We start from the raw sequence: 21,072 nt of genomic DNA on the forward strand, positions 1-21,072 counted from the left end.
TGTCAGCTTCATGTTTCTTACATAAGAGCGACACCTCAGCGGGGCTCTTATGTAAGAAACATATCATTGACCGGGCCGAATGAATCTTCTCTCCCTCACCCAGCAGGGGAGACGGGTTCAAGAAGGATGGAGATGGACAGAGAGTGTCCCGGTGCAGTGGGACATCACAACCCTGTCCCCATTTGACTGTTTTTTTGTGTGTTTTTTTTAAACTTCTTATCATGAAGACAGCAGATAGATGGCACTGACAACTGGCTGACAGACAGACGGAGACAGAAGTCAGGAATAAAGAGAAGGAGGAGGAGAGGGCAGCCAGGCAGACGGAGAGGACGCCAGCAGTTTGGGTCTCAGAGATAAAAACCCAGCGGACACGGCTGCTGTGGATGTGTAGGAGTTATTCCTCCCTATCTGCCTCCTCCGAGCCCCGGCAGCTACACACTCGCCTGCGCAGACCATCTGGGAGAAGAGGGATTGTTTCTGCAGAGCAGCCCGCGGTGGCAGCGTCCCACACCGACTGATCCGGAGGCTTTGGAAAGCAGCGCTCCCTCCCGGCTTCAAACACTATAAACAGAATGCATGAATGTCTGCCATTGTACTGGATCTCCATGGGGAGTTGGAGAAGGACTGAGGAGAGACTGCAGACTGGTGCATCACATCTGAGAGCAGATCAGATATCTAAGAAAAGTCTAAAAGTTTCTTTTTATCGATTTGCTTTTCTGTTTTTAATTTCCTCCACAGGTTTATGCCTTCGGGTCGGTGGAGTCGGCACATTTTACAATCACGTTCCATTCTCTGAATGAATTATTGTGAACGAGTATCTTTCCATCTCTTCTGATCTCTGTGAGTGTCTTTCAGATGTCTTTGATGGATGTGAAATAATGACCTCAAGGGTTATTAATGGCCCCTGAGGGCCCACAGATCCAGAGGAGTGCCGAGCAGGTGGAGCATCAGGTGATGTTCAGACGGATATGAGAGTCTCTGGGAGCAGAGTTTCAGTGCTGCAGTGACATATCTTTATGAGGCCACGGAGAAATAACAGCTGATTTCTGCTGCTGACTGATAAACGAAAGGTGTTCTGTCTCATCCTGATACCACGGCTGCACACCTGCATCTCTGTGGATGTGTGTCTCATGTTTCCAGAGCAGGAAGGAGATGTGAAGGAGGTGATGAGCTCGGTGGAGACGAGGCTTCTGATCAGCCTCTGACTCAGTGTGTCAGAGGTTTAATCCACTTGATGATGCTGCCATCTGCTGTTTATAAGAACATGGAAGTCTGGAGCTGGTTGTTCTTAAACCAAGGCAGGTATCTTAGGGACATATTAACCCTTTAACAGTCTCACCAAACAACAGGACACATGTCAATTTACCGTGAAAATACACTTACAATCATTTGTTTTTTATTTTCCTTTTTTTTCAACCAACTTTACCTAACTACAAACATCCAGAGTTAATATATCCACAAATGCAGAAAAAAAAATCACTTAAAAAAAAAAATCCTCTAAAGAATTTATTTTTTTGCTTGTCTAATAAATGCGTTTTGTTGTTGTTGTTTTAACCAGTTTTTAACATTATTTAATTGCTTTTCTTATCTAAGTTTCATTTAATAGTTTATGAATATTACTGTCTCTGAATTACGACCTCAGACCTCATTCTACACTTTAAATAAAACTTAAGTTTTAGATGGAGATATTAATTTGTTTCTATATGAATAAAGTCTATTATTATTCCTTTATTATATCATGCAGGCTATATATTGACATGTACTACAGACATTTAACTCTTAAATCATCCTAATTTGTACAGAACAAAAGACAACGCTCTGATTGGCCAGAAGAAGAGCAGCTGTGACGTCTCAGCGTGCTGCTGGCCCTTTAAGACTCCTTCTGTCGCCTTGGTTACAGCCAGGAAGTAACGCCGGGTGTCTTTAGCATGTCAACATCAGCATCTTAAAGCGTTTCATTCCAGTCTTCCTGCTCCTTCTACCGTCCACTTTGACGAACTGTGACTCATCTATGACAAAGATAGGCGAGAACCGAACCGGTACCGCGGCCCTGTGTGGATTTATTGGAGCTTTAAATCACCGGTAATACCGGTAAGGTGTTAGCTTTTAAGCTAACGTCTGTTTCTGCTCTGTTAGCTTCCATGCTAACAGAGTGCTAACTGTGTTTATCCCAAACAGCTGATGATTAAAACTTTATACAAGATTCAAAACATGAAAGTGGAACATTAAGGTTCGTCCGTGTTTCAGGTCCGGTTCTCTTCATGCAGCTGTTTAATGTCGCTGTCCGTGGTGCTGACGGAGAGACCGGACACGTTAACCGGACACATTAACCGGACAGTTAACCGGACACGTTAACCGGACACATTAACCGGACAGTTAACCGGACACGTTAACCGGACACATTAACCGGACAGTTAACCGGACAGTTAACCGGACAGTTAACCGGACACGTTAACCGGACACATTAACCGGACAGTTAACCGGACAGTTAACCGGACACGTTAACCGGACACATTAACCGGACAGTTAACCGGACAGTTAACCGGACACGTTAACCGGACACATTAACCGGACAGTTAACCGGACACGTTAACCGGACACATTAACCGGACAGTTAACCGGACAGTTAACCGGACAGTTAACCGGACACGTTAACCGGACACATTAACCGGACAGTTAACCGGACAGTTAACCGGACACGTTAACCGGACACATTAACCGGACAGTTAACCGGACAGTTAACCGGACACGTTAACCGGACACATTAACCGGACAGTTAACCGGACACGTTAACCGGACACATTAACCGGACAGTTAACCGGACAGTTAACCGGACACGTTAACCGGACAGTTAACCGGACAGTTAACCGGACAGTTAACCGGATACGTTAACCGGACAGTTAACCGGAGAGTTCAACATGTGTGAAACTGTTTTTTGTTTTATTTCTATTTAAAACTAAATCCAGTAGATTTCTGCTGAACTAACGGAAGTTAAAGGAACTTTTGAACAGAACTGACTCAACAACCAAAGATACACAAAAAGTGAATTAACACTATTTTAGCACTTGAATAATAATAATGTGTTTTTCAAACGATGACATGTCTCGTTAGTCTGCAGCATCAGTCCAGCTGCATCACCTCATCCAACCTTCATCACCCTGCAGAAGATGAGCGGGAGCCCCGATGACGTCACGCCCGTCACCTGCTCCGTCAAACCTCCCGTCACCTGCTCCGTCAAACCTCCCGTCACCTGCTCCGTCAAACCTCCCGTCACCTGCTCCGTCAAACCTCCCGTCACCTGCTCCGTCAAACCTCCCGTCACCTGCTCCGTCAAACCTCCCGTCACCTGCTCCGTCAAACCTCCCGTCACCTGCTCCGTCAAACCTCCCGTCTACCTGCAGATCGGAGACACCAAGATGGACGCCGCTCACTCTGGCGTCTGCGTCGTCGACGTCAACCTCCCCTTTGGAAAACCCGTCAATGTGAGCAAACAGTTACACTCAGTACACCTCTGAGGTACTTGTACTCTACTGGAGTACACCTCTGAGGTACTTGTACTCTACTGGAGTACACCTCTGAGGTACTTGTACTCTACTGGAGTACACCTCTGAGGTACTTGTACTCTACTGGAGTACACCTCTGAGGTACTTGTACTCTACTGGAGTACACCTCTGAGGTACTTGTACTCTACTGGAGTACACCTCTGAGGTACTTCTCAGCGTTTCGTAGTAATTAAAGATCCGTTTTAATGCAGCGCGACTCGTCGTTAGCTCGCAGCTTGAAATGCGTCCGCCTGCAGCGGCTTCAGACTCGAAGGAATCATCTGCACGCAGCGTCTCGTCTCCCGTCTTCATGTTAATGCTGCGATTTGGCCGACTCGGTGTTTCTTAAACGATAACTTCACATGGACTCCGTGCAGATTCCTTTCAGGCACCGACACGCTTCAAAGAGCACATTTTAAAGTTCCATCCAGGGAACCTCTTGTTATCATCTGATTTCTATCTTTGGAATCTAAAGATCATCAGATGATATCAAACCTCCGTCGTGTGTTTCAGATTGAGGAGATCACCTTTAAGAACTACTACACCGCCTACGTGACGGTGCGTCTGCTGAGGAGGGGCCCCGGGCAGGAGGCCCCCGCCAAGTGGTGCACGGCCCTGAGAGACCTGCCTCTGATGGACAACCCCCACACCGAGGGGGGGTCCCAGGACTACTGCTCCGTCCACAGGACTCAGGTCGGCCACACTCAGCCGCTGAGGAGGGAAAAGCTCAGTTCTCCGTGTGATGCTGAAATCTGGAGGCTTCTTCTTCAGTCCTTCTGTTTACTTCCTGTTTACTTCCCATTTACTTCCTGTTTGTTCTGGAGCCAAATGGCGATTTGATGTTTGTTTACTTCGGATGGCGCTCCGAGGCTGCCCGCTTTAAGGCTGATTGTGATATTGTAAATGATGTTTATTCCCTTTTTAATGTGTATTGTTTGTCATATTCATCCTGAGGTTGATTCTCTGCAGGAGAATCTGAATTATTTCAGATACACAAATCATTTGTTGTCAGAAAAAGGCTCCTTCTGTTTTTCAGATTGTATTCTTGACTCTGACGTGTGAATCACTGCATGAAGGATAATTAGTTTCTTATAAATCAAAGAAATCCCAGAAAACACCGTCAACACTTTCAGGAAGTTGCTGGATTTTTTTTTAAAGTGCTTCATACTATTTCTTTTTACGTTTCGAACACTGCAGCTTCCCTTAAAAACGACTGGCCGCCGACGCTCTCTTCTTCTGTGGTGTTTTTCCTGCACCAGATGCAGGTGGAGGCGGACCACGTGGTGTCGGTGCGGCTGATCCTGAGACAGCCGTCCTCCGCCTGGCTCACCTTCAGCCTGGAGGACATCCGGATCTTCCCTCACACCGAGCCGGTCAGTTCTGCCTCTCGCACGTTCACCTGTGACGAAGGTTCGTCTGCAGAGTCTTCATCACCGGAGGAACAACCGCCCTCACGTTGATCACGATGGTTCAGACCTGGTGATTCTGTGAGAGGAGGGAGGAGCGGCTCACTGAGGGAACAGCTGGAACAGTTTCTCAGTGAACTGCTAATTGCTTCGCTGTGTTGTCACGTGACTCTCCGACTGTCCTTCTGCTGCTCAGCAGGTCGAAACCAAAACAAGGAGCTGAAAGATGCTCAACGGCAGCTCATAATCTCACATACAAGTAGGATCAAAAAATCTCCCCGTTTACAGTCTGTTGTTGGATTCAGTTGTAAACTGACATCCATCAATCCCACAATGCACTGCAGCTTATAGCAGCAGAAACAATCGGGATGAGTGAGCAGCCGAGTGTCCGTCACAGAGACGAGTGAATGAGTGAACACATCCACCGACTGTCATGGCTGCTGTTCTTCATTCGACCACCAGATGGTGCCGAAGTCACGGACATATTTTTAACGTGGATGCAAACTAAAATTTAAACATCCAGCATGTTGATGCAACATAAACCGATGACATCATCTGTTCCTCCCTCCAGGATCCAGAGAAGGAGGTTTCTGATTGGCTGTCTGACCTGACGCTCGACGACCAGCATCCTGACGTGGAGGTAAACCTTCTGTGAACAGGGATGAAGTTCTCTGATGTTTCAGGAGAATTTGAGGATCCTGAAGAGACTTTAAAATCTTATGAACATTAGATTTCATATTTCACATGACGTGTGATTTCCTACACGCGTGTCAGGGCCTCCCGCACCCGCAGACCGTGTCGTCCAGCATCCAGCAGATGTGGGCTCTGACCGAGGTGATGCAGACCAACCAGACGACGGCCTCCATCGGTCGGTTTGATGTGAGTCTCACACACACACACACACACACACACACACACACACACATCAGATGTAGTTATCATGTCAGTGAATGCAACATGATGTGTGACAGTGTGTGAACATCCGTCTTCTCTGTTTGCTGCTGCAGGTGGACGGATGCTACGACATCAACCTGCTCTCGCTGACATAACAACACCAGGAAGCTGCTTCTATTGAAGCCTTATATTCACTATATAAAGGAATAATTATGAAGACTTTGCTCAGTCTGATGTGTGCTTCAGAAGCACCGAAGAACAAAGAAAACATACGTGCATGAAGTGAATGTCACACAGTTTAGTTCTGCTCATAATGCTACAAGTCAAATATTCCTGTTCACCTTCTATGATAATATAATAGTATTTAAGCATGTGGTCCATAACGGAAATGTGTTTTTTAAGGACTTTTAATGTCGAGCTGCACTCAACCCACTGTGTGTTGCATCCTGTAGTAACAGACTGTACAAGCTCATCATGTAATTATCACATCGTTCTTACTGCGTCTGAATTTAAGGAATATCATCACAAAAACGTAGTAACTCAGAGCAGGGACGGGATTTGGGGGCCAATTTTTAGTTTTGGCCGACCGGAGCATCACACAAGCTCGTGCTTTTCCTCCCTCTCAGTCCAAGAACACAACATGAGGTTGGCAGCAGCTTACAGCACAGTGCTGTCAAACCTTCTAAACGATGGCCTTCGTCTTGTCTACGAAGAACTATGATGTATGTCAGCGTGTCCGACATCACTGACTTTGAGCTGCCAGTCAAGATGGGAGATCGAAGCAGTGATACAGAAGATATTTTTTTTTTTTTTTGCCAATAATTTCAGCAAAATAATATAAATAATATTAGTTAGATTAAAGAGTTGTGTTTTATTTTATCTAACATTTATTTTTGGCCCTTCACAGGAGAGAATTTGGGCATCTCAGCCATTATTGGAGGACATGTTGACCTCCAGGTATAAAAGTTGCAGGAAGGTTTTCATAAATCCTCCGAAAACATTGAATGTGTAAAAATACAGACAAGAAAGTAAAGAGCGCTGCATGCTGGATGTAATGTCCTCTGTGGACACATGGGGGCAGCAGAGTACCATAACAGGTTTTTAAGATCACCCTTAGAAAGAAGAAAAAGCTGATGTCACTGAGGGTCCTCAGAAGTATTGAACTTCAAAGTGTGGTTGGACTAGTACTCTGCTTTAATGTAAGATTTTAATGTACTTTATTTTAGTATTTTCATTTTTATTTTACTTTCTGCTTCACTTCTTGTACTCTTTTACTGCTTCAGATTAAAGTGTCAGAATGTAATCAGATAACACACAATTGATAAACACAAATTCAAATTAGCTCCACTTTTAGAAATGCATCAGTAATTATAATCCAGTATTTTTATAATATAAAACTGCAGCAATTCATCGAGCTACAAAAACTTAATCTGAAACAATGTATTTGTTATTATTTTAACATATTGTCACATTTGCAGCTTCTGAGAAACATTGTGGAGATTAGATGCTGAATATATTTGAGTTTTGGATAAAATGGGAAGGAAAATAAGAATTTCTCACTATTTAGTCATTTAGTTGAAAAAACAAAAATCATGATGGAAATGATGAGTTTCAGCTCTAATATAAAAGATATTATTCTGGATGATGAGTGTTATTAATATTCCTGCTTTTACTGCTGATGTGTTTGCAGTAAAAGTCTCAGGCCTGCAGTTTGTTGAAACACCTGGCTGCCTCTGGTATTCACGTCTTGTTGCCACACATCAATAAAAACTAATATTCCTGACAGCTGAGCCGTGCGTGACTTATCATTTATCTAACAATATGAAGTCGGGGTTGGTGGAGGAACATCGTACACAGACTGTATTTAGCAGCTGCTGCCGTCCCAGCGGTGCCTCTTAAAATACTCCGACTGTTATTTTACTTGAAGTGCAGAAGCGAGCTGGAGAGTCTCCAGAGGTGAAATGAAGAGGACGAGTCTCTTTCTGCTTGTTTTACTGTGCAGAGAATAGACAGGTCTGCACTCATAATGTAAACATGCAGAAATAAAACAATAAAATATTAGAATGTATCTTGCATCTCTCTGTTTCTCAGCATTCCTTCTTCTTCTTCTATGATTTAAATGTTGCTGTTATGACCTCTGACCTCTTCGTCACATTCAATGTGATGTTGGTGCGTCCCTGACTGGACTTCAGCCTCCAGCAGAGCTGCAAATGGGAGACTAAGGTTGAAGAAGGTAAACGAGGTGAGAGACACAACACACACACACACACACACACACACACACACACTCACACACACACTCACACACACACTCACACACACACATACACACTCACACACACACTCACACACACACTCACACACACACTCACACATACAAACGAGCGACTACAAAACCGAGCGCTGCACAAATCTTTCGAGGCAGCTGCCCGCTCAAGTGCACTTGACATTTAGATTCATGCAGCCGGCCTTCTGCTCTCACCCTGAATATTGATGTTCTCTGGAGCATCCAAACATTTGTGAGAGCGAAATGAAGAGGAGGAACCGAAACCTGAAGCTCGGTGTGTTTGTTTCTCTCTAATAGAGCTCACAGCCCAGAGACCCTCCACCCCCCCCTCCAGGTAAAGGTCCATCCTCCTCCTCAGACAGGTGTAGCTCACCTCTGTCCAGAGTTCAGCCACAGTCTGCATATTTCTACATAGTTTATCACCAAGATGATATTTTATATCAGAGAGTGAATCAGTTTAAAAACACCAGTTATTCACCGTCTGTTTGTCCACTATACAGCTGGCCTGTTGGAGCAGCAGGAAGGTGTGACAGGAACTACATGTTCTCCAAGTCAGAGACCATTGGCAGGATATGCATGAAAAACAGAGTGAATTATGATGTTTCTATGTATTTTCATGAGTATGAGTAGTTTCTTGTAAAGATAAAAATGATTAACAAAATATCTCCAGAGAGCGGTGAGGAGGACTTTTAAGAGGCTGAAGAGGAGAAAATTGTACGAGGTGGAAAAAATATTCTCCAAACAATGAATTACTGAGTTAATGAAATTCTGCAGATTATATCGTGCAGGGATGAATTTTGTGGTCGATCTCACTAGAGACGCACTCACATCTCCAATTTGGGGTATTTATTGAGAACAGATTGTCATTTTTTATCAGAAGAACAGTTTTACTAATTTCACCCTTTTTTTGTTTAAAGTCAAAATCCATCAGATAATTTTGCTGAGTGTGAACAAACAGGAGTTTTTCTGTGCTGGCGGCCCAAATCCTTAAACTCGTCCTTCCCCTCTTCCCTCTGCAGTAATCCTGATTTAATCCAATAATTATGTGGAGAGAGTGTGAAGCATCAGCCTCATGAACAGTATGTCTTCTCCCCTGCTGGATTTAGTTTGTGCTATTGATGATGAGCATTTTATAATAATATAAATGACATTTCAGCAGCTCAGACAGGAGTGTACTTTCAGAGTAAAAATGTGTCTCCGTGTGGATGTTCTCCGATTGAAATGAAATGTGTTTCTGGGTTCTGAAACTTTGTCATTAATCCCACCGAACACGTCCACCAGCTTTCAACCTGCAGCCATCACTCTGCGTCCTCTGCTGCCCTCCATGTTCACAATCACATCTGATGCTCGCGGCGTTGCATCACTCCCGTGTTGAAGGATGAGCGACGCCTCGGCGGCTCCTCACCCCGGTGCCATGAATCATTTATTCAGATGAGTCCGTGACAGCGGTGTCGTAGCCTTTCTCTATTACCTGACAGCGAGAAAAAAGACCGCTCCCCCTGCGAAGGGAATACTTTATGTTGCTCTATCCACCTGCAGACAGGATGAGCTCACAGGGAGTCAACGCTTAAACTCAGGACAGATCGTCTCGACTGGAAGTTAGTTTTCATATTTTAGGTTGTTCAGGTCCAGAAAAACGTTGCTGAGGTTCACATACAAAGGTTCAACTGTGCTACAATTTATAACAGGCACTTAAAGAGGTGGAGAACAGATTATTATCACGTCAAGTGTTCCTGAGCCCACGCGGTGATTTCCACCACCGTTTTAACAGCAGTGCGTTCCTCAGTTATTGAGCTGAATATTTAACAGAAAAGTGTTTTTTGCAAAATATTAAGACGTCCCAGTGAAGTTGACCTTTAACCTATTGGATCACCTGATAAAAAAAAGATAACCGGCACTCTACAGCTGAGTCGAGCTGCTGAAAAACAACTGGCAGCAATTTGGTGAAAGTTCAAGTCATGTTTTAAAAATCAGAAATGCCCAATGCCAGGACGATCTGTCCCGAGTTTAAGCGTTGACTACATAGTTTTTTGGTCATATTTTTATTGAACGTAAACAACACTTTTGAGTTTTTGGCTGACAAAAAGATATTTGGTCGTTGAATTATTGGTTCTTTAACATCAGTTATTGAGTTTTTGAAAAATTCAACTGGAATAAACCACTAAGTAAAAGTGAAACAGTGAAGTTTCCTCGTCTGCATTTTATTTTATTTATCCGTTTTATTTATACGCGCGGTGGGCGTCTGAACACAAACTGAGAAACTCCCCTTTAATGAGCTGCGACATTTATTCCGACAGACTCGGAAACGGCAGGTTGACATCTTAACGCAGGAATAAGGAGTGAAACTGTAAACAGGAGCTTCTGTGTTTTAGATCCACGAATAATTCCCCATCGAATGTTTGTTTCTGAAGCGCTCAGTGTGACACAGTTTGTTGCTGAGGCTAAGTGATACATAATTAAAATGATGAACGCAGTAATGCTGTCCTCCTCCAGGGCCCGACACATGCAGCAAATCATTCCTCCTCATAATTGGAACAGAAGCGATTGTTTTGGTTTCCAGGGTGGTGATTTGTGTCAAAGCTGATTCATATACTTCTCTTTTTTTCTTTTCTTTTCATTTTTTTTTTTTTTTCAGTCAACAGGAATGCAAATAGCTCCCAGATTAATACACAAGTCAATCTGAAGAAACAATAAACCCTTCATGGGAGAAAAAACTCCATTTAAACTTCCTCAAAAGTGATGTCGGGGTACTCGAGTTAAACATTTCTCGAGGTGACTGTGACTGCGTGTCTGTGAAGACGAGTAGTAGAGGTTGTAAAAAAAACTATGAAGAGAAGCGATGACTCCTGAGATCAGAACATTCAGGAGCAGATTTATTCATCACAAAATGGTCCAGTCCAGAAACCAGGTATGATTCATATGGTTTTTATTTGAAGGCCAAGTGTTTCTGAGCCCATGCAGTGATTTCCATATGGAATCGTGGCCGTTTTAAAAGCCGTAATCCAACTCTTTTATTTTCATTTTATGACATCATGACTCAGTGTGAACTTCAGGCTCATTATTAAGGAACAACAACATACTTGTTTCCTGTAGTATCTTCTCTGTTTCTGAACCAGGATCTCCTCTGAACCAAATCGGTACCGTTCATCTCCCTGAAATATTTCAGTAAATGTCCATACTGCCTTTTAACTGCTGGTCTGTGTGTCGTGCTCTTGGGCGAGTTTTTTCCTTGCCTTGATATTTATTCAGGATTTAGACATAATCAGCATGAATTAAATCTTTATAAATATCACAGAAACAGATGCAAAACAGTTGCTGTTATGGAGGAAGCTGCGAACGTCACATCTGGCCCAGGAGGGCAGGAGGTGTTCCCCAACATGCTCAGGTTTGTTCATCCAGACGTGAAAAAGACACGAGCTTGTTCAGAAAAGATGAAAATATTTTTGGTCATGATTTTTAATGCTACGTTCTGTAAAGGTTCTGAGCGATACCATTTTAATACGCGGTTTTATAGAAGTGGAGGTCTGCGAGCACCCTGTCTGAAAAACAAACCGTGTATTTCAGGGTCGATGCAGCACAGTGGTACAAACATCTGGATTTAAAGGTGTCCAATAAAATCATTGGATTATCCTGGTTCTGCTCAGAATAACCCTCAGAACCAGCATCTACCTGACAACGGTCACAGCCACGTTCCTGCAGAGGTTATTTAAGCGCTGCAAAGCAGATTTCCCTGAAACTAGATTTGGGTTCAAACTCTGCTGGTGTCCCGTGACAGTTCAAGTTCAGCCAAAGTCATGCGAGCGTGCGTCACATTCCTTCTACCTTCTACCGAGTGTTTCCCACCTCAGCATCTCAGGATAGTTTCCCTCTCTGCTCCTGCAGGAGTCTCATTATCGACCGTGTATGCAGAGCAGGCAGCTGCTGAATGTCAGGAACACTGAATGTGCAGCGACTCAACATATGAAACATGAGCAGGTTCTGAACGTAATCTCTCCGTGTTTTATGGTTCTGTCTGAGCTGACAGGACTATTTGCAGCTCCTTTCTTTATTTGACAGACTGCAGCTGCTCAGACAGACGAGCTCGCTGATTTTGTCACTAAATAAATTCCATGACTGAAAGCGGTTATTAGTGTAAACGAGAGATTCAGCGAGGAACTGTGAAGAAACACGCGGTCTGTGGGACGACGAGGGGGCGCAGGAGAACATTTTTTTCACTGATTCACTCCGAAACTGCAGAGCGGAAACAAACAAACAGTAAATCTGAGTGTTTTAGAGACGGAGAGGAAGAAGGTTTTTAATGTGCTGCTGGGAACAATAAATCTGCAAAGACAAAAGAAGCCGTCGGTGCTTTCCAAAACAATGAATTTACTTTTTATTCAATCTTTAATTAGCAGGATGAACCTCTTACAGATTAAAGATCTTTTTTTTCCTAAGAGGGTCCTGATCTGATAAGACTTTATTGATCTGTGGAAGGAATATAAACACTACAGAGACACACTAAAAGGAAAGGAACAAATAAATGTATTAAAATGTATCTATTTTTTTTAAATATAGAAATAACAGACAGGAATAATATCGAGTTACAAACTACGAGGCACAAAAATATGCAGCAGAATCTGAATAAAACAAATGTCATTAGACAATAATTGTAGAAATGAAATAAAACAACCCAACAGCTACTAAATTTGAAACTATAATGTGCCATAAAACATGAAGAGCTGAAGAGAGACGCAGAGTGTTTACAGCGAAGATCTGAATCCACAAAGACACCAAAACCGTTGTTGGAGTGAACAAAGAGCAGCTCACATGCTTGTTGAACACATCAAGGTTCAGCTGTATTGTTGTCATACAAAACACGACGAACAAAGCTATGGCACACTCCATTCAAAATGATAATAAAGAGCTGACACGTCCACACATAATAAAGATAGAAATATAAATAAGAACACCCGAGGCCAGCTGAGAACACAAGACTGAATTGAAAGACTCTCAGCAGACAAACAGCTCTTTTCTTTCCTTAAATACTGAATTTTATCTCACCAGACTTTAAAAATGCTCATCGACCTGACAGACCTGCTCAGAGTGTCTGAAATGTTCTGCGGAGTCATTAAAGGGCTTTTAATACTCGAAGGATGTTTTTCTTTTTTAAAGGTGTTCTGAAAGCTCTGAGAATTCACCGGAGGACCGAAGAAAGGAAGTCAAGTTTCTTTAGGAGATTTAAAGAAGTAAAATCACATTAAAAAACAAAGAAAATGAAAGCTACAGAATATGTTAAAAGCACACAAACATCATAAGTAGAACACAACATGAGATAAGGAAAAAAACAGTTTGACTAAAAGGAGTCTTCAGATGCTTTTTAAAGACGTCTACGTCGACAGGAAGTGTTTCTCAGTGTCGCAATAAAAACCTCGAAAAGACACAAACACCTTCAGGTTTTAAGTCAATTATCAACCATCAGTGATGTCATCATCCATCAGTGATGTCATTGTTGGTTTGTGAACGTTATGAATCCTCCAGTTCAGATTCTGTCCGTCACCATCTTGCTAGTTCGGAGCGGTTTGGAGCAGGAAGTGACCATATTTGGACGAGCTGGCGAGTGACTTTAGCTAACAACACCGAGATAACTGATGGACACATTTTATTCACTTTGGATTTGATGAGAGAAGTTGAATGGGAGTCTATGGAGCCGGAGGCTTTTTGGAGCCGACCTCTAGTGGCACTCGCTGGTATTGCAGCTGAAGACACTTCTGGATCAGAACTATTTTACAGACCTGAAGCTACCGTGTCAATCTGCAGTAAAAATATGTGTAAATGTAAAATGCAAAGGAATCTTTGCTGGTTTTCATTAGAAAGGTCATAACGACAATGAATCCAGAGAGGATGTGAATCATTTCTCTCCTATTAGTTATAATCTTATTTGTAATGAAGTTCACAAAGTCATTACTGAGATTTAAAGGAAGAATCAACAGAGCATCACCACGCTTCACGGAGGACGTGACTGCAGCCTCAGAGCTGCTGCCTTCACGGCTCCACTCTCTCCGTACTATTCAGAATAAACATGAATCCAACATTAGAATTCATGCAGAAGGAGACAGGGATTATTTTGCTGCCTTTATTTGTTCAGGTGAAGTCAGAGTTTTTTTGCAGCGACGCCACACACACACCTTCATCCTCCTCTTCCTCTGAGAACATTCATCTGTCAGAGAAGCAGCAGAAGGTCAGCTGTCATTTTCCTGCAGAGACGATTGATGCTTTCATTCCACACAGTTACATGTGTGCTGGTGTCGCTGCCAGGTGTAAATATGTAGCTGGAAGATAATCTGACAGATAAATCTGTGCAGGGAGCGAACGCAGGCCTGATCGATGGGGCAGACCTCCTCATTAAGATCCATTCTGCAACACACTGCAGCGAGATGACAAACACACACACACACACAGTCACACACACACACACACACACACACACACACACACACAGTCACACACACACACACACACACACACACACACACACGAGCTCAACTCTTCCTGTGTTCTCTGGTGTTTATACATTTTGCAAAGTTCCTGCAATTTTTCCATAAAAACATTGTGAACAGAAGCTCTGCTGAAAGTATGACATCATAAAGTCACCTTTCAAAGTAAAACTGACTTTATTACCAACACCAACAAGTGTTCATTTCCAGTCATCAAGGCTCCGCCCCCTCTCCTCTCACCATCAAAACAAACTGCTGCTGGCTAACCAGCAACAACAGGAAGTGACGAGGTTTGTGGGAAATGTGGTCTCATGATGAACGAGGAACATGTTCAATGAGTTTTCTCCACTTCCAGCTGAGAGACTGAACTTAGTTTTAGTGTTGAATGTGATTTAAAGCATGTAAAGCTCTTATTCTGAAGGCAGATGTGTTCTTTGTTTCTAAAGTTCAGTCACAGACGGTTTGTTCTGGAAAGATACGCAGCTTTTACACTCTTGTTATCACGTTGAGCTCCGTGATGGTTCTCTGAGTTCAACACAGGAAGAAAAACACTTTACAGGTGGAATATTTCTGCAGGATTATTATGACAGGAAGTCATTGCATATTACTCTTTATCAGGGAGTTGGTAAAAAAAAATAAAAAAAATCAATTCAATTCTCCCGCAAAGAAACCACAAAATACACTTAAAACTTTGTAAATTAAATGACAATTTATGAGAAAATCCGCCATCAAAATAAATCCTGATTAGTTTTAGAACGTTTTTATTTTTCATTGTGATGTAAATGCAGGTTTGTTGTTTTTTCCTTCCTCCTGACTGTGTGCTGGTTTACAGTCATTTCACTCACTGTGGCTCCTCCTGAACACCGAGCAGAGACGTTTACAGCTGCTTTAATCTACTGGGAACAAACGCTGTGTTTTAAATGGAGCTGCGTATCGTTGAAAAAGTTTTAATACCTTGACTTTGATCTCAGTTCCTGAATATACTGTTTTCCAGACCAGTTTTATAAAATATGTTTTGTTGTTTTTGCTTTTGGCCCTGGAGCTGCCTGTTCCTGCTCTGTGATTACTGACCCACCAACAACAGTTTACCGTCATGGATCTCTATGCTGCTCTTTTCTCTCTCTGCTCTCCTCTCTCTGATTGGACGAGGCAGATGTTCTCCACCTCCCAACTGACACTTCACCATTTTCATGCAGTTTAGAGGGGGAGAGAAGCACTCTTAGCACAATTTACCGCTGTTCCCTGAACGCCTCACGTGGGCTGTGTTTCAAATTACATATACTTCTTTTAGTACACTCACATTAAGTACTTTTTCATAGATTAGTACACTGTCGGGGCTTTCCTCAGATCAGTGGAGGGATCAGTGCTGAAGGCTCAAACTAAACATTTTCACATAATTATGGACTTTTATCATGACTCTGATTATTATCATGATTAATAAAAAAAGATAGTTTGCTACACCAAGATGATTAGCAGAAGGTTTGTAGTGAGACTTGAACTGCAGTTTTCTCATCCTCCCACATTCTCAGCACTCAGACTCGTTCCTGTTCATTTGGCTCAGGTGCTGTGAAAAAAAACAACACTTGGATGTGTTATAATTGTCGGGAAAACCCTGCACTTATTGTGTAGTGCTTTAATTTCAAATCACACACTGTTGTTCTGAAAATAACCGGAACATTTGAACGCATCACCTGCCAACATGTTTGCAGCTTTAATTATTTTACCCAGAAATCAATGTGTTTTCGTGCCCTTCATTTAACACTCAGTAAACACACTGATTCTTCTGGTGATACTCGCGAGGTGTTCAGGAACAACTGGTCATGGTCGTATTTACCATGTAACTCTAAATCTTCTATCAGCTTCGAGTTCTCGAGTTGTGACGTGTTTGCTGATGTTTCCAGAAAGGTCAGAGGTCATGTTAATGTTTCGTTGGATGTTCAGCTGATATGTTGTAGTTTTAGTCACGTAGAGTTTGTCCTCATAACTTAGATAATATTCTACATCTGAGGAACATGTTGATCTTCTCCCTCTGTGTCTTTGTACTTCCTGTTAGCTTGATGAACCCTCCATGTTGCTGTTGCCGAGCAACAACGTTTTTACGACTTCACCTGTTGTAACCACGAGGTCCATTTGAATGCAGCATTACTTCTGTGTGTGCTTTAAAATGAAAACGTGTTTGTGAATGCAGCCTCGGTATCAAAATTAAATGTTAATAAATCCTGTTTAATTAGGATAAACAGGACATCTAATTCTAGTTCAGCTGCAGATCATCCTGGATCCAAATATAAAATATGGAGGTTTCTTGACAGAATATCATGTATGAGAGCTGCGATATAAAACCTGCTATCTCACGATTAAATATTCCATCAAACAGCTGAAACCCTGACGGTAATTCTGAAGATATAAATGAACCAAACAGAGACAGAGAAGGTGAAGCCTCGGCGCTGTAGTGACGTGGGTGCCACTAGGTGGAGCTGCTGCTCTTCACCCCCGCCTGCTCACTTCCTCCTGAACATTTCAACAGCAGGTGTGTGTTTGTGTCTACTGTAAAACATTTCAGGGGATGAACTCTTTATTTTCTGATCGCCGTGAGAAATAAACCCGGAACGTACCGGAGAGGTGCGCTGAAGCTCCGCCTTCAACAAATAACCAGCACTGCTGTGTCAGGGAGCGTTTAATGAAAGCCACTCTGGACCAGAATCCAATTTCAGAAGCGCTGATGGACTGTCAGAGCGACACTAATTGCTCTCTCCCACCGATAGGCAGAACAAAAGCTGGCAATCAAAAAGGACTTCTGTCACGGTCATTACGACGCTTCCCGCCTTTTATTCCAGACGGTTTCAGCGCTCGGAGCGTCATAGCTGAGCGTCGACATGTCTGATGAGTCCAGGATGAAACGTGCTGCAGTGTTTTAGTTCAGCCCACCTGAACGCTCAGCAGCAGGTGTGTCTGGGAAGGAAAACTGCTGAGTTGGATGAGAGGCACGAAAGCAGAAAAACAAACATGGCAGAGGAAGAAATGGGATATTTCACCACGTGTAAATCCCAGAATGAGCAGTTTACAGCATCCACCGGCTCAAACATGCAGGGAGAGCGTGGAGAATGGGGAGATTAGTTTTCCTTCGAGGATGAAGTCATGAGGCAGCAGTTTCTGCTGAGTCGATGCTCTGCAGTCAAACTCCAGCAGCAGCACCTGCATCCACAGATGCAGACATTATTTCAACATTATCCTCAGCTAGATGCACGTTCATGATGCACTCAGAGGGGACGCCAGTTTATTCAAGTTTACTCTGTACGTACGTATCCTGCTGGATCTGTTTATTCTAATCAGAGACGTCTGGGTTTCATGTTTGATGTACATTTTTCTGCAAAGATTGATTTGGAAAATATAAATCCCTCCCACAGATCCGGTGCCCCTCCCACAACCATGAGGCCCCTCCCACAACCAACCCCAAGACCCCTCCCTCACCTTCATAAACCCTCCCACAACCCCAAGACCCCTCCCTCACCTTCATGAACACTCCCACAACCCCAAGACCCCTCCCTCACCCTCTTGAACCCTCCCACACCCTCATGTTTCAGCTTCCTGTTCAGATTCTTACAACCCCAATAAGGGTTCTCTGCAAAAGAACAAAATAAGAAAATAATAATAATTAAAAAAAATAAATAAAATAAAATCCACCACAACCTGAAAGGCCAAAATAAATTAAAAGAAGAGAAGCCACTCAGACGAACCCACACATGGCCGTCGGATCTGCTGTACTCCCTCTAACCTGAGCCTGCACCACAACTAAACCTTGCAGAGATAAAATCAGGAGAAACAGGACAACTGGGCCCATCAGGACCAAACGGACCTCTGAATCATTCAGGAACAAGACGGAAACTGCTGTTGCAGCATGAAAATGGAGACGGAGAAGCTGAGCTGCACCTTCTTTAAAGGTTTCTACTCAATCAGACAAAGCAGACACACCTGAGGGATGGAGACAAGACTTAACGAGTCACAGATCAGCTGCTCATCATCACCAGCTGGGAGGAGGAGATCAAAACGGCACTGGAGATCGGAACATGTTTAATTCTGATGTAAACATGTTTAATTCAGCTGTAAACATGTTTAATTCTGATGTAAACATGTTTAATTCCGCTGTAAACATGTTTAATTCCGCTGTAAACATGTTTAGTTCAGCTGTAGACATGTTTAATTCAGCTGTAAACATGTTTAATTCCACTGTAAACATGTTTAATTCAGCTGTAAACATGTTTAGTTCAACTGTAAACATGTTTAATTCAGCTGTAAACATGTTTAATTCAGCTGTAAACATGTTTAGTTCAGCTGTAGACATGTTTAATTCAGCTGTAAACATGTTTAATTCAGCTGTAGACATGTTTAATTCAGCTGTAAACATGTTTAATTCAGCTGTAAACATGTTTAGTTCAGCTGTAGACATGTTTAATTCAGCTGTAAACATGTTTAGTTCAGCTGTAGACATGTTTAATTCCGCTGTAAACATGTTTAATTCAGCTGTAAACATGTTTAATTCAGCTGTAGACATATTTAATTCAGCTGTAAACATGTTTAATTCCGCTGTAAACATGTTTAGTTCAACTGTAAACATGTTTAATTCCGCTGTAAACATGTTTAATTCAGCTGTAAACATGTTTAGTTCAGCTGTAGACATGTTTAATTCCGCTGTAAACATGTTTAATTCAGCTGTAAACATGTTTAATTCAGCTGTAAACATGTTTAGTTCAGCTGTAGACATGTTTAATTCAGCTGTAAACATGTTTAATTCAGCTGTAAACATGTTTAGTTCAGCTGTAGACATGTTTAATTCCGCTGTAAACATGTTTAATTCAGCTGTAAACATGTTTAATTCAGCTGTAGACATATTTAATTCAGCTGTAAACATGTTTAATTCCGCTGTAAACATGTTTAGTTCAACTGTAAACATGTTTAATTCAGCTGTAAACATGTTTAATTCCGCTGTAAACATGTTTAATTCAGCTGTAAACATGTTTAATTCAGCTGTAGACATATTTAATTCAGCTGTAAACATGTTTAATTCCGCTGTAAACATGTTTAGTTCAACTGTAAACATGTTTAATTCAGCTGTAAACATGTTTAATTCAGCTGTAAACATGTTTAGTTCAGCTGTAGACATGTTTAATTCCGCTGTAAACATGTTTAATTCAGCTGTAGACATGTTTAATTCAGCTGTAAACATGTTTAATTCCACTGTAAACATGTTTAATTCAGCTGTAAACATGTTTAGTTCAACTGTAAACATGTTTAATTCAGCTGTAAACATGTTTAATTCCGCTGTAAACATGTTTAATTCAGCTGTAAACATGTTTAATTCAGCTGTAAACATGTTTAATTCAGCTGTAAACATGTTTAGTTCAGCTGTAAACATGTTTAGTTCAGCTGTAAACATGTTTAATTCTTCTGTAGAGTTTTAACATGGTGGTTTGTGGGGGCCGACACACTGCTGGAGCCCCAAGAGGACATTTGAGGAACTGCAGGTTTTAGCTTCATCTTTTAGCCCTGAAAGTTGCTGCTTTTCTCATTCTTACAAGCAATTTGACTTCAAACTTCAAAACTTTGTCTCTCTCTCTGAAACAATGGCTGTAATCTGCTTCAATAAACGATACCTCCAGTTTCATCGGAAACTGCTCTTCTCCTGTGGTGTTGTGTGGCTGACATGCTCATGAGTCCTCCTCAGGACGTAAACCTCCTGGACGTCAGCCGGTTTCATGTGAACAGAGTCTCGGATGATATTTACTGAAGCTCCCGAACAAAACCTTCATCTTTTAGATTTTGTGCTGAACTTTCAAGAATTTGTCAAAATTTAAGTGAGGTTTGGTTGAACATTTTCAGTTTTCTTTTAAATGAAATATAAGCTAGTGTTTCTCACTAAACCTCATCATTTTCATCTTTCAACTGTATAAAACATACTCAGTGCACGTTCATGTATATTGTGTATATTTTATTAGGTGTTTACTGGCCAGCAGTTTTCTTTTTTAATATATTTGGGGTACTTTCTCTCTGCTCACACTTTCAGTTTCGTTCTCGCCTGCAAGCGGCCCAGAACAACCACAGTGTGACCTGCTGCGCTGCAGGGAGGAGTCTTGCTCAAGGGCACCGCAGCGGTGCTGATGGCTTTGCTTTTTTTAACATCCTCCGGTCACAAACTCACGTCTCCTCCGACCTTTCGGACACCGCTGTCCCGCCCCGCTCGGTGCCATCTGTCGGTCACTGAAATACCAAGAAGAGCATCGTCCTCCCGCTGCAGTGGAAACTCCTTTTTCTGTTATTAATATTAAAGTACAGACTCTGCTGCAAACACTTGTTTTTAAAACTCCTCTTTTAAAACCTGCTGCAAGGTGAACCTGTCTTTGAAATCACTGCCGCAGACTGTTGCTTCAGAATAGTAATGATTGATGAAACACTTCTCGGCCTCCTGCATCAGTCTG

The 21,072-nt window shown here is 42.3% G+C and overlaps 1 protein-coding gene across 2 annotated transcripts; it reads left to right on the forward strand.

The window, feature by feature from the left end:
* The first annotated feature begins 1,869 nt into the window (after nt 1-1,869).
* nicn1 (nicolin 1) lies at nt 1,870-7,627 on the forward strand. 2 transcript variants are annotated; one of them, XM_069175349.1, is made up of 7 exons: nt 1,870-2,091; nt 3,112-3,482; nt 4,056-4,235; nt 4,802-4,915; nt 5,520-5,588; nt 5,723-5,827; nt 5,956-7,627. In XM_069175349.1, the coding sequence occupies exons 2-7, from the start codon at nt 3,168-3,170 to the stop codon at nt 5,995-5,997; spliced, it is 825 nt and encodes a 274-aa protein (XP_069031450.1). In that variant the 5' UTR covers nt 1,870-2,091; nt 3,112-3,167; the 3' UTR covers nt 5,998-7,627. The 2 variants fall into 2 exon arrangements, with proteins under 2 accessions (XP_069031450.1, XP_069031458.1); XM_069175357.1 differs by having other exon boundaries at nt 3,165-3,482.
* The last annotated feature ends 13,445 nt before the right edge of the window (nt 7,628-21,072 follow it).

Source organism: Embiotoca jacksoni, unplaced genomic scaffold (genome assembly GCF_022577435.1).
Source record: "Embiotoca jacksoni isolate LCO1_2020_lvr unplaced genomic scaffold, fEmbJac1.0.p SCAF_104, whole genome shotgun sequence".
Taxonomy (NCBI): domain Eukaryota; kingdom Metazoa; phylum Chordata; class Actinopteri; family Embiotocidae; genus Embiotoca; species Embiotoca jacksoni.